Here is a 15067-nt window from a genome sequence, read left to right as displayed (position 1 = left end):
CTCTGAGAGACAGCCTTCTCAGTCAGAGATTTTATGGCATGAGCTTTCATGCGAGACATGAATCTCCATACTCGTCCGATTGTCGGATCAGGAGCATGTATAATTACTGAAATTGCTCAGTATTCATGAGATGTGTCGTGATCTCAGCTGGGAGACTACACATCTACATATACTCTGAGAGACAGCCTTCTCAGTCAGAGATTTATGGCATGATCTTTCATGCTTTAAATAAGAGACATGAGTCTCAATACTCATCCGACTGCCGGATCTGGAGTGTGGTCTTACAATTTTACCCTTGTCGAAAATCCACCATCTATAATAGTACATACTGTTAAATTTGTTTATCAATTGTATAATATGGTAGTGCACATAGCCTATGTACTGAGTAAGTTTCAATACTGACTTAATCATTATATTTCATTGCTCTCCATAATTTTTATCATGCAGATAGGATATACTAAATAAATTTGTTTATCAATTGTATAATATGGTAGTGCAGATTTCCTATACTGAGTAAGTTATCAATATTAAGTCCAACAGTATGCATACCTTATATTTAATATTATTGCTTTTTTGTTCAAAAAATAAAAATAAAAAAAACTGAAAGCACAGATGGTACAAGAAATGAAGCGTCGTTTAGAAGCCATTCCAGCAAACGCTGGCAGCAAGCTAAAGATGGCAAATGATGAAACTAAGACATTTTCTCAAATAGAGGATGACATTCAATTGGCTCTCAGAAGAAAGGCACTTTTCAAAGAGAATGACAAAGTGGTCTCAAGTATGGTTAATGATGTGATTAGTCGGAGAAACATTGAGAAATAAGATACAAGGGAAAAGGGTTAAGATAGCTTGCAAGTTGCTGAGAACGGAGCATCCTGAAGAGAGTTGGAAGCCATCTTTTGAAACTGATTACTATAGTAAAGTATAACTACATGTCAAAAACTCTTTCAGTCTGTCTACTTTTCTTTTAGTCGTCGTATATTTTTTTTGTTAATGCACAATGGTAAGAAACTATGTTCTTTTCTGTCGAATGACCAGTAATTAATATATGTGGGAATTATTAATTTCAACTCAGCTTGTTCTTGTTTTTTCTTCTCGTCTATATATCCTTTTCTTATATGTGCATTAACTGTTAGCCTGTTAACAATATGAAATCTGTAGAAAAAAATAAGTATATGTTGCCTATACTCATCTGTTTAAAGAGTCTTGCAGTGATAAAAATGAGTATATGTAGCCTATACTCATTTTAAACAATAGTAAGAACAAAGAGTGCAGATGTTCTGCACTCTTAGATTCAATTTGAAAAAGAAACACAATAAAGAAAACACTATTGGACACAATAAGAACACAAACTGGTAAAAATATATGAATAAAGATATTACTATTTATAGCCTCACTAGAGAGTATATATTGCCTATACTTCAAAGAAACAATATGATATCTGCAGAAAAAAAATAGTATCAACTCACAGAAGAGTATATATTTCCCAACTGATAGAAACTATGACAAAAAAAAAACTATAAAATATCTCTATATAAAAGTGCACTTCAAATAAACATGATGAATAAACAAACATCATGGGCAGGGAGGAATGAAGGTGCAGGTTGCTTTGTTGTGGTGAGTCTTTTTGCCACACTTGGAGCACATAAGAGATTTTTATGCAGTATAAGAGATCTGTACTCCATTTCTAACCATTGCAGCTGACCTTTACTCATATATCCAAGCAGCACATTCAATTTTTGAGAGTATATATATATATATTGATTACAAATAAAATTAGTACTACTTGTGTTTTTGTACAAGGTTATACATGAACATAAATAAGATTTCCCTTATTTTTTTACACCAACAAATTACAATCAAAATATACACCACAACCACAAAGAACTTGGAAAGCTTTAATAGATATTATCCACCTATAGACCGGGATTAAAACAAAAAAAAAGTGAAGAATAGAAGACAAGAAGACAAGAAGAAAAAATTTAAAAAACATGGAACTAGATCTTATCCTTGGAAGCCACCACGCGCTACTCAACCATATCTCCGAGCGCCACCACTTGGTATTCTGCCACAGCTAGAATCTAAAGAACTGAAAGAAAAGAACAAGATGACGAAGAAAGATTAACTTCACTTTAGAAAGAAAATAAGATTTTAGTAATAAGAATTATATGTTATTTATACGCATACTTTCAAAGAAAGGCAGTATTAAGACATGAAACAATTTTAAATATGATGCAAGTTTAATACTCGAATTTGTGAACAGTGTAGCTAACCCGCACTCAATTTTCTAAGCTATATAGCGTATTTACACTCAATATTCTAAGAAGTATAGGGGACCTGCACTCAATATTCTAAGAAGTATAGGAGACCTGCACTTATTTTTTAACCATTGCGACAGACCTATACTAGATTTCCATCCAGTACAGTTGATCTGTACTTGATTCTTAACTAGTGCATATGAATTACACTCAATTTCTAAGATATCACATATTACATACACAAAACCAACTAGGTATCCAATATGACATGGTATAGGGGACTCACTATCTCCAAAATATCACATAATGTACGGAGGAACCCTGTTGTAACTTTCATATAGCATGCACTGCCATAAATATGCCACTAATAAAGTTCAGAATATGCTGAACCACACAAAAATTTCATGAACAAAAACAATATGATATTCTTCACTACAATTTTCCATCTCATATAATTTTTTTCAAGAGACAACATATATATGTATAGAAATGAACAGTATAGGCAGTATACACTGCCATAAATATGTCCATAATATAGACGAAAATAAAGAACAAGGCAATTTATTCACAATATCGAACTTCTGTCGAACAGTATAGTGTGTATGCACTATTGATTCATATATAAAATAAGTGAAAAACATTATTGAATTGATATTGAACAGTATAGCTTACATGCACTGTTGGATCATAGTAAAAAATGAACGGAAAAAACAGAAACAAATCTAAAAATAAACAAAATTAACTCGAAAATAAGAATTTAGATCAGAAATACGAAAATATGCACTGTTAATATATACCAAAAAGAATTTAATGAATGAAAGACATTAAAGAGTACAATATATATGCATTGTTACATCATATACCAAAAAGAATGGAATACAGTACCGAACTCTAATTCTACCAAAAATCAGATTTCATGTCATAAACTCTAATTCTACCAAAAATACATGAAAAAACAAACAAAACGAAAGATCAATTACCAATTTCACCATCACCAACAATAACTAGATTATCTTGTCGTACTCTAATTGTTATACTAGTTTTCAATAGAGACAACATTGTCTTTAAATGCTTAAAACCAAAGTCAATTCAAGATTTAAACTTCAGATTAAATACAGTGAAAATGTTGCACATCAAAAGCTTTCGAAAACACAACATTAACCATATCATTAACCACATCATTAACATTAATAATCAAAACTTTTACATTTCCGATCGGGATTAAGATTTGAAGATATATATATTTTCAGTCAAGATCCCTAAAAATCAAAAGTTTTAGATCAAATTGTTGAGAATGAGAAGAGGATTACAGATCTGATTATTAATTGGGAATCAAATCAATAATTCGATGTGAATTTTTGAGAACATTAAATTAGGATTACAAATCAGAATAATAGGATCTGAAAACTTACCTTGTTTGTTGATTTTGTTGATGAATTATTCAATAAAACTAGACGGCGATGCTTTCTTAATTAACAGAATTTTTCTCAAGAAGAGTTTCTTCAATTCTTCAGCAGCAGAGCCCGGGTTGTAGCCTGTAGGAAGAGAAAATGAAAATAGCAATTTAGGAATGGATCTGATATGTATCTAGGGCAGTTTTGCCATTTAGAAAATAGGCTCTGTTAACTTTGCACGTGTGATGGACCCTAGAATAAGTTTTTGGGTCCAGAAACATATATTTGGACCTCCGGTTACTGGGCTCTTAATGGGTGGACCTTCCATTAAGCTAGCCCACAAGGATAGGATTTATCAGTAATTCCTACCAAAAAAATGTGTACAATTATGAATGTCAGATTTTTTATTACAAAATAGTATTTTTTTTTCTTTATTTTTATTACAAAGTAGTACTTTTTTTCTTTATATTTATCTTGTTAAAAAGTACAAATGCAAACATGTGCAAACTTGTTTTTACTAGTAAAATCACAATAGCAATGCTCCCTTTCATTCCTTTTTCATCCACAAAACTATTACCAACAATGGACGGATTTGAGCCGGTTTTTTCTTTCTATCTTGTTTTTTAGGTTAGTTAATAGTTTTAGCTTAGTTTCCTCTCTTTCATTCTTTCTTTTTCGAAAAAATTATCACCAGCAAGAACCGACCAAACCGAGTGACCGAACCGAGAACCGGCCATTTCTGGACCAAACCGAGCCGAAGCGTTCATGTAACGGTCGGTGACAGTTTACAAATTCATAACTGTTAGATCTTCGGTTCGATACACAGTTTGGGGTATAAAACCAACCGAGCCGAATCGATAAAACTGAGTAAACTGTAGCCGTTGATCTAGATACTAGTTTTAATCTTACCCCTCTGTCTATCCTACATAACTTTAAGTTTAACCTAACCCTAGAAACAAAAACGAACTTCCCTTCTTTTCTCTTCTTCTCTATTCCACTCACCACACAACAGCGCAACCACCATTAACCCCTTCCATCACCGATTCTCCAAGAATATCACCACCATCACCTCAATCTTCTTTTTCTCCTTATCAAGATTAACATGACTAATAAGGTTCAGAAGAACAACTTGTAAATTGATGAACGTGTTGGTGGTGGTGCTCCTGTTTATCTCGCCGCCATACTTGAATACCTAGAATTGAATTGATGAACTGTTTAATGTGTATGAATGGTTTGATGCAGTTAGAATGTGATACAAAATTGCTGGTTAAAATCGAATTGAATTTAATGGTAGAAACTGTGAATGGATTACCTACACTTTACTGTTTTTTCTTCTTTTTCAAAATTGCTATCGGTGGAAACCGTAAAATAACTGGAAAATCGTAATGGACTATCGCCGGTTTGAAACCAAACCGATCCTAGTACAGTTCGGTTACAATTTGAGAAATAGAAACCGTGCTTAGTACAGTTTGGTAAACGGTTTCACCTGATAACCGGACCGACCGACCGTTGTGCAGCCCTACCAACAATGGGTCGGCTCAGAGCAGGTTTCTTGTATTAGTTAATAGTATTAGCTCAGTTGTATAGTGTTGTCTACTTATCTACACCATTATGGTGGTTTTATCTACCCTTTTAAGTTTTATCTTCGCTTTAATGGTGATTCTTGGTTATTGGGTTGGGTTTTAAGATCAATAGTGATGTCGACGAAATATTCATCTTTATTGTTTCCGACGACGAAATCTTTATCGGAATCTTCATCACCAACTTATCCAGCGAGGAATCTTCATCGGTGATTTCTTTGACGACGGAAGCTTCATCACTAGTTACAAGAGATTTGAGCAAATCATACCTCCTTTGGGAGCACATATTTTTAAAGAAGAAAAAAAAACTAAATGGTTGGAGCTTAATTCTGAGAAAAACCATTTTTTCCGATCTAATCGAATCTTATCCATACTTGTATTTGTCTTATTCCGGTAATCCTTCTTTTTCTCTTGTCGAATTTCTCAGTATTGTACTTTAACGGTATGTTCTTGTTATTTTTTGTTCTCTTATTTCTGATCTCAAACTCATTGTGACCTCGAATTTCCATTAATAAAAATGTTTCTTTTTATAAAAAAAACAAAAAAACAAAAAAAAAACTAGTAATCAAAAGCATGTATGGTACAAGTATTTTGGGGTTCACCAAAAATCCTATGGGGCTGAAAATGCAGGGGTACCAAAATACACCACCAAATTTTTCTTAGGCAACCTGTATGGACTAAACGTAATTACAATTCAGAGAGTTACAACTTAATAAATATCAATTAGGAATTATAAGAAGAGTTTATATCTCTTTCTTTCACAATCAATATGTAAACGGGGACAAGTCTGTGAACCTGATTATACCGTGTGAGCACTTGGACGATTCCAAAAATCAATATCCAAGATCAATCAAGTTTTATCCAACAAGTACAATGGACGTATCTAATTTGATTGATTTACGTACAACCTGTGATATTTGAATTGTAAAAATAAACAGTATAATGCGGAAAAAGATATAACACATACACTAGAAATTTTGTTAACGAGGAAACCGCAAATGCAGAAAAAACCTAGGACCTTGTCCAGATTTGAACACCAAGGTGTATTAAACCGCTACATACTTTATCCTACTATCAAAACTTCAGACTGGAATATAGTTCAAACCGAATCTACCATCATAGCGATTCAGTTATAGTCGCGCTCCTTACGCCCCCTGAATCTCGCAAGAATCTGCACAATTGATTCCCTTAGTTGACGTCCTTTACAGCCTTGGAGTTTCTTCAACTCAATTGAATACTTTAAACTAATCTGCCTCCCACAGATAAGCCTATATGTGATTTCCGTTTTGATAAAAGATCAAGGCCAGATAGGAAATCGTTTGCAATAGACAAAGTATAGCAAGCAAACCTCAAAATCCGCTACTTATGACTCCCGAAGAGCAACCTAGATTATTATTCACCTCATAAGTAATTCCTACTCTGATTTCAATTAAGAATGGTTATAGAGGAATATACCCGTTGAATCATAGAGTCTGAGACGAAGAAACTTTACGATTTCTATCTATCTTGCCTGATCGGAGTGAGACTCAACAATCAGTAGTAAGATTAGGATACACTACCTATCAAGATAAACATACTCAGAACTGGCTTCCCAAATTCCTAAGTGAAGTCTTTCTAGTCGCTAAACCTAAAAAGGTTTAAAGGAGAGGACAACTCTTGGCTAAAGGCAGGACACACAAGAAAAGTGTCAGGGATTCAAAGATTCAGTTGCTTGAGGTTCTCCTTATATAGACTTTCAAAACAAAGGTTTTTTTAGATTTAATCTAAGGTAGCTTTGGAATCAAGCAATCAATATCCACCGTCAGATGAATCTTTGATTTGAGATTAACACAACAAAATATACACTCTGCTTAGGATGGACCATAACCGAACTGTGTACTATGACTTGTTATGAAAGGTAGCCGAAACTAACCTGACGAACTATAATCTTAATCATTTTCATATAACACTTTAATACTTTAATCTTGAGTTAAAACCATAGGTTAATGTGATCAAATATGTCTAGATGTGTTTTTATAGCGAGTTGTTCAAATGCCGATTATCTCAAAGAAATAATTATGATGCATCTGAAATTATTCGGCGGTGTAAGTACGTGTACTTACTTCAATTTCATGAATTATTTTGTCATGGTACGTGTACTGGGTTTGTATACCCTTGAGATAACAAGAGTTCAGGAGTTCACAGAACTTTTTCGGTATGCATACTAGGTATGTGCACCAACCTGAGTTCACGAGTCACTTAAATTTTTGGGTTTGCATACTGGGTATGTGTACCCAAAAGTCGTTTCCGAACTATAGCTACGCAGGTACGTGTACTGGGTACATATACTGCAGCTCCGGACCTATAATAATTTATGTCAGTATGTAAGATGGTACGTGTACTGTCCTGTATCCAGATTTAGAATAGTTTTATATCTCTCTATTAGAGCATAGCTCGGTCAACCTCGCATGCGTTGCTATCTCAAGCATGTTTGTCAATGTTAGTGATCAAAATTATAAGTCTGGATATCTAGCCTACATAGCTAAGTCTCGGACTAGGATAAAAAAAGTGTAGTTGAGCTCAAGGACTTCATGACAATTCATCATACAACGACGAAGATCTATACAAGGAACCGTGGAACTTCATCAACAAAAAGGTATGTGGATACTTGAACTTATATATCACTCAAAAGTCTATCTCTTCTATCTCATACTTCTTATGAGACAAATGTCGTATGCTATATAGACTAGATCATACACATTTGACATTTCGAGCTGAGCATTCATTGCTTATCTTTTATCTCGAAATCGTGTGTTGGTAAAGCGTTTCGCTTTGATCAAGTTTATCTTCACCTAGTGACGAAAGTCATGAAAAGTTTCAATCACTTTGAGAATTTCTCTTACGTGAATCGGTCTGTGAATAACGGCTACATAGCATCCTCTGAGAATGTCTCAATGATTGAAGCGAGAGTTTAGATTACATAACCATGTATTCCTTGAACCGAAGTTTTCGAACTTTGTTGATCAAGAGAAATCGGGAGGATTGTGAAATTGTCTTGCCAAGTCCGCGAACTGACGGAAGTTCTCGACCGAGAATTTCTGCTGGGATTTTCCAAAACTCGTTTGTGTGCTAATTCCGCGAACTCAGTCCGCGAAACCAGTCCGCGAATTGGCGGAAGTTCTCATCCCGAGAATTTCTGCTGAGTTTGGAAAACTCAACCGATTAACTTAAGTCCGCGAACTTGTTTGTGAACTTAAGAGGTTATGATGTAAAGATGTGCTCTGAACATGAAACATTAAATTACTAAGGAATGCTTTATTCAAACCGTGGCTATAATGTTCATGAGCCGATTCAATCGAATCGAATCATCTTTGTTTCAATTGTGTCTTGTGTAGTTACATAAGATCTCATAGCAATTGAACAAATCTTTAACTAGTTCATTTGAGTCAATTGAACTAGTTATGTGGTAAAGAAGAACAAGGTTAATATGAAATGCTCATATGGTTAACCTTTTGGGTTACTATGTTGAACCAACATACACGTACACGTTTGGGCATGGTTTTCACAAACCCAGTAAACGTCTACCCAAGTGTGTGTGACAAGCTAATTTTTCGATCTAACGGTTGAGAAATATTAGCTTGAATCTAAATCAGGTTTTCATCTAACGGTGAATAAGGATTGCTTTGTAACTAAGGCAAAACCATGATTTGAAGGCTATATAAAGGAGACATCTAGCATTGTGCAAAACTAATCCCCACACGTCTGTGTGCTACTAGTGCGCCCGCTGGAGTCGGTCTCCATTAACCTTTGATTTTCTTCTCTAAAATCAGGTTAACGACTTAAATACTTCATTGGGATTGTGAAGCCAGACCGATACTACTTTATCGTAGTTGTGTGATCTGATCTTGCATCTTCTATCGTACGAGTACAATCGATTGATTGACTTGGGATCATGAGAGTTCTCTGATAGGCAAGATAAAGAAGTCACAAACATCTTCATCTCACTATTTGTGATTCCTCGACAATTCGCTTGTGTAGTCAGGAAGGATTGTAGAGAGGCGATTGACTAATCTAGGCTGTTCTTCGGGAATATAAGACCGGATTATCAATTAGTTCCTGTTACCTTGATTTTGTATCTAAAGACGGAACAAAACCTAGGGTTTGTCTGTGGGAGACATATTTATCCTCTTATAGACTTTTCTGTGTGAGACAGATCTGTTTATTATCAAGTCTGTGATTTTGGGTTACATCAACTCTTGGTTGTGGGTGAGATCAGCTAAGGGAATCAAGTGCGCAGTATCCTGCTGGGATCAGAGGTGTAGGAGTACAAATGTACCTTGAATCGGTGGGAGACTAATTGGGGTTCAACTATAGTCCAGTCCGAAGTTAGTTTGCAGTAGGCTAGTGTCTTTAGCGGCTTAATACAGTGTGTATTCAATCTGGACTAGGTCCCGGGGTTTTTCTGCGTTTGCGGTTTCCTCGTTAACAAAATTTCTGGTGTCTGTGTTATTTCTTTTCCGCGTTATATTTTGTATAATTGAAATAATACAGGTGTGCGTTCGTGATCATCAACTTCTCTAATCTAACCTTTGGTTATTGATTGTAGTTGATTGATCCTTGGACATTGGTCTTTGGTACCGTCCAAGTTATCTCTCTTTGATAAAGACTCGGAGATTTTTATTTGCTTGAGTAAAGATCAAATCGAGAGATTAAGATAATAACTCCTTGAGATACTTTCTATCTGAATTGAGTCTGATTGTCTGGTTGATTCTCTAGCAAAGTGTTTCGGAGTTAGTCCATACAGATTGATAATCGAAATATTGGGTGGTGTTGTTATACCCCGCTTTTTCAATTGGTATCAGAGCAGGCAAACACGTTCAACACCTAACAAGTATGTGTTTGTAACGATCTGACTCTATGGAAAGTAGTGCTATCTCAATAAATGCACCACCAGATCCAGGATTTCAGAATTCTCTTCCATGACTGATTTAATAAAATCTGTAGAAGAAATTCTATCTAAACCTCCACCAGGTTTAAAATCCCTTGAAGTGTTTTCAGGGCTTGAAAATAAGCTTGAGAGTTTATCTCTTGATTTTGAGTTATACCTCCAGAAAGAGCAAGAATCTCTTGACAGGCTAAATCAAGTTACGATGAATAATATTCTTGTTGAGGTTGATATTGATTTACTAATCAGTGAGAGCAATGCTCCTCCTCTGCGTAATCCAATTAGTTGTGATAAACTAAACGAATTACAAGAGGAGTTTAAATCTCAGTCATCTGAGTGTATCACCTCAAAGCATGAATTGATTCGTTGCTCAATTCCTGATACTTCTTATCAACATAGTAGTATTGTCTTCTTTTATGAAGAATCTAGGACGTCTCTTTTCATCAAAAGAGTTTCCCTTCGCAGTACTAAAAACTATCCGCAGAAACTGTTTTTTATAAGTTGGAAAACAAGAAATCAGAACCACAAAACTTTTTGGGTTCTCTTGAAGTTCTTTGATAGACTTATAAAAACAGTTCCTTGGGTGTTTCTCAACACTACAATATTTAAGAGTTGTTGGAGAGAAACTCTTTCTTGGTGCCATGGTGAGCAAGACATTGTTCACCTCAACACAACTTGTTTGTGTTGAAAGTGCATCCTCACCCTGCTATGTATACGATGAGGGAAGCACAACAACTGGGGTGCACAAATTATATTCGATAAGGCTGTAGAATTCAATTGGACGTTTCTAAAAAGGTATTCTATAAACTTGAGCAAGTTTTATGTTTTCATTACTTTTTTGAGTACTTATAATGATCCATGTACCTTGATTATCGTTCATTTCTACCTAACTTGATCTGTATTTAAGGTTCTTATATGTGTAGGTTTGAAAATAATAGTTCGGGATGTTTGGACTTCATGGTAGACATATCAAGTATGCATAACATCTTTAAAAATCAAAATCCAGGGGTTTAAGTCCGCAAACCCAGTTTGCAAACTGCTCAAAGTCATGAAAATTCGTTTGCGAACCTCTATGCATACTTGCCTGTAGACGTCGATATTCGGTAAACTTGTTTTGGCTGTATTTTCTTCGTCCGAACTCGGAATGACTTCATTCTTTTTGCATTCTCTTTCTCTTTGAATTCTATTCAAAATGAAGATGATAAACCTTGAATTTGTATGAGTTAAGATTGGTATTTGTCCTGTCTCCTGTTTTTGAGTGTTTTGCTCTGTTTCGTCACTTGTTCCATTTCTCTTGGAATTGGGCACTTGAATTCTTGGAGTACTACTCTTATAAGCTAATTTGTAGCTTTTACAAGAATGTTGTTGGTGAATCACAAAGAAGGGAGTTCAAGAATGGGCAGTAGTACGCATTATTATGGAATTCTTGAATATTCATAATCATTTTATGTGAACTATGGTGCATGGTCGTTAATGAATTTGTATGATCTTCTTTGTTAATAAAATATTTTTATACGCCTTTGGTAGCTATTATTGGTATAAATCCGGGCAAAAAAGATTGATTCTACCCTCTAAGGACAAATCATCTTATATGTGCATTACGAGTTTGTCTTCATGCCTAGGAAACTTCTTATGAGAATTTATTCTTGTTTTTGAGAAGGATTGCTATAGTTTGGAATAACTCTTATTGCGATTACGCATAGCTATGTCAAATATTTTCATCTTTATTTTTTAGGTTTATTGGTATTAAATTCTAAAAATATTTGGAGGATGATGTTTATTGCAGTATTTTAATGGTTTGTGATATTGCAATATTTTTACGGAATATGTATTGTTTACGTCCGTGAACTTGAAGGTCCCATATTGCAGTCAAAAGTAAAGTCGTTCGTGAATCGGTATTCGTATTGATGAAAGGACGAATGGACTTTTGACATATACAAAAGTTATGCCTATGCAGTCATGTATTTGATGGAAAATAGGATAAAATCTTTTGTTCAATAAGGATAACGTCTATTATGTCGTTATAATGGAAAATAGAATAGATCCTTGTATGTTATCCACGGTATTGATCTTCATTGATTCATTTTATTATGTTTTACCGTGAAGGCTCCATTGTGTGTCTTATGTTGATCACCTTACAACTAAGTCGATTTACCTTGGCTTTGTTGGTTGTTCCATAAGATGTTATATGTCGAGCATTAAGAACTAAAATAATCAACCTGTTTGGTTATTTAGTTTGTACTCCATAAGTCTTCTTTCTTATGTCGAGTATATGTACGGTTAAGGTTGTCATATTCTATGATGAATTTAGTCGGGGTTCCATAAGTTCTTTTATGTTGAGCCCAATTAAATTGATTACTTCGGTGATTAGTTTGGTTATTTGTATTCCAATTAGATTAATTATAGGTTCTCTTGTAATTAATCTAGTTGAGTTTTCATATATTCCACAAGTTCTTATGTTGAGTATATGAAAGGCTACACTATCATGTTCTTTGGTTAATGTAGTCATATATTCCGTAAGGTTTTCCTTATGTTGAGTATTTGAACGGTTAAGTTAGTCATCTCCGTGTGATTGACTTAGTCGTAGCTCTGGGAGTTTACTTATGTTGATCACTTTCAATTAAATTGATCACTTTTGTGGTTTGATTTAGTTGTGTATTCCAATTGAATTAATCATGGGTTTACTTGTGGTTAATTTGGTTGAGCTTTGGATATAGAAAATCATTCCTATGGTTTTTGGTGTCCAATGTAAAATCCTTCTTTTCTTTCGAATTAAGGTCGCTCTTGTTGTTCTCTCGGGAATGACATCAAATGGGGGAGAGTTCTTTTGAACTTGTGCTTAATGGTAATATCTTGCGGGGACTGCGTCTGTGGAATTTTATAGGGGATATCTTGTATCTTAAAACTCCTTGATGAATGTTGTTAGCTTCGGCTATTAGATTGCATCTAAATTAAGTTGGTATGTATTTTTGTTTTGGTCATGAAATGTCTCTTGTGGAAATTTCATTATGATCTCATTCTTGTACCTTTGCCAATTTTATTGACAAAAAGGGGGAGAAATATTGTAGTTCACACTACAAATACATATGTTTTCGGATCATTGTGTAAGGGGGAGTGGTTTCCATGATCGAGATGGAGTATTGACTAAGGGGGAGTGATACATATCACCGTAGTATTATTGTTAAAGTCGTGATACAATTGGACTTTGATGTTATATAATAATACTATGACACTGTATAATAATGATTGAGAATCTCGATTTCTCTCATTGTTATAGCTACGGATCTTCAACAACGACGGTGCTAAACTTACAACCTTTGGGATCATTCGGGTACTTGGAAGGACGAAGATTTCAAGGAACGTTGAATATTAGACTATGGAATAGGAGCCACTAAAGTTTATCTTTTTTGTATTCCATATGTATTAATAGTTTTTTCACTAAAATTGACAAAGAGGGAGATTGTTAGAGCATAGCTCGGTCAATCTCGCATGAGTTGCTATCTCAAGCATGTTTGTCAATGTTAGCGATCAAAACTATAAGTCTTGATTTCTATCCTACATAGCTAAGTCTCGGACTAGGATAGAAAAGTGTAGTTGAGCTCAAGGACTTCATGGCGATTCATCATACAACAACGAAGATCTATACAAGGAACCGTGGAACTTCATCAACAAAAAGGTATCTGGAGACTTGAACTTATCTATCACTCAAAAGTCTATCTCTTCTATCTCCTACTTCTTATGAGACAAAACTCATATGCTATATAGACTAGATCATACACATTTGACATTTCGAGCTGAACATTCATTGCTTATCTTTTATCTCGAAATCGTGTGTTGGTTTCGCTTTGATCAAGTTTATCTTCACCTAGTGGCGAAAGTCATGAAAAGTTTGAATCACTTTGAGAATTGGTCTGACGTGAATCGGTCTGTAAATAACGGCTACATAGCGTCCTATGAGAATGTCTCAATGATTGAAATGGGAGTTTAGATTACATAACCATGTATTCCTTGAACCGAAGTTTTCGAACTTTGTTGATCAAGAGAAATCGGGAGGATTGTGGAATTGGCTTGCCAAGTCCGAGAACCTAGTTCGCAGACTCAGTCCCCGAACTGACGGAAGTTCTCGACCGAGAATTTCTGCTGGGATTTTCCAAAACTCGTTTGTGTGCTAAATCCGCGAACTGGATGAAGTTCTCATCCCGAGAATTTCTGCTGAGTTTGGAAAACTCAACCGATTAACTTAAGTCCGCGAACTTGTTTGTGAACCTAAGAGGTTATGATGTGAAGATGTTCTCTGAACATGAAACATTAAATTACTAAGGAATTTTTTATGCAAACAGTGGCTATAATGTTCATGAGCCGATTCAATTGAATCAAATCATCTTTGTGTCAATTGTGTCTTGTGTAGTTACATAAGATCTCATAGCAATTGAACAAATCTTTAACTAGTTCATTTGAGTCAATTGAACTAGTTATGTGGTAAAGAAGAACAAGGTTAATATGAAATGCTCATATGGTTAACCTTTTGGGTTACTATGTTGAACCAACATACATGTACACGTTTGGGCATGGTTTTCACGAACCCAGTAAACGTCTACCCAAGTGTGTGTGACAAGCTAAGTTTTCGATCAAACGGTTGAGAAATACTAGCTTGAATCTAAATCAGGTTTTCATTTAACGGTGAATAAGGATTGTTTTGTAACTAAGGCAAAACCCTGATTTGAAGTCTATATAAAGGAGACATCTAGCATTGTGCAAAACTAATACCCACACGTCTATGTGCTACTAGTACGCCCGCTAGAGTCGATCTCCATTAACCTTTGATTTTCTTCTCTAAAATAAGCTTAACGACTTAAAGACTTCATTGGGATTGTGAAGCCAGACCGATACTACTTTATCGTAGTTGTGTGA

General features: G+C 35.0%; 1 protein-coding gene across 1 annotated transcript in view; it reads left to right on the top strand.

Annotated features, from left to right (window-relative positions):
• Nucleotides 1-612: 612 nt before the first annotated feature.
• Nucleotides 613-15067, top strand: part of LOC113332915 — an 86579-nt gene continuing 72124 nt past the window's right edge. The window contains exon 1 of the mRNA XM_026579415.1: nt 613-778. Within this exon, the coding sequence (XP_026435200.1) occupies nt 613-778 (166 nt within the window). The remainder of the gene's footprint in view (nt 779-15067) is intronic.

Source organism: Papaver somniferum, unplaced genomic scaffold (genome assembly GCF_003573695.1).
Source record: "Papaver somniferum cultivar HN1 unplaced genomic scaffold, ASM357369v1 unplaced-scaffold_132, whole genome shotgun sequence".
NCBI classification, from domain to species: Eukaryota; Viridiplantae; Streptophyta; class Magnoliopsida; order Ranunculales; family Papaveraceae; genus Papaver; species Papaver somniferum.
This window is presented reverse-complemented; position numbering and strand designations above follow the sequence as displayed.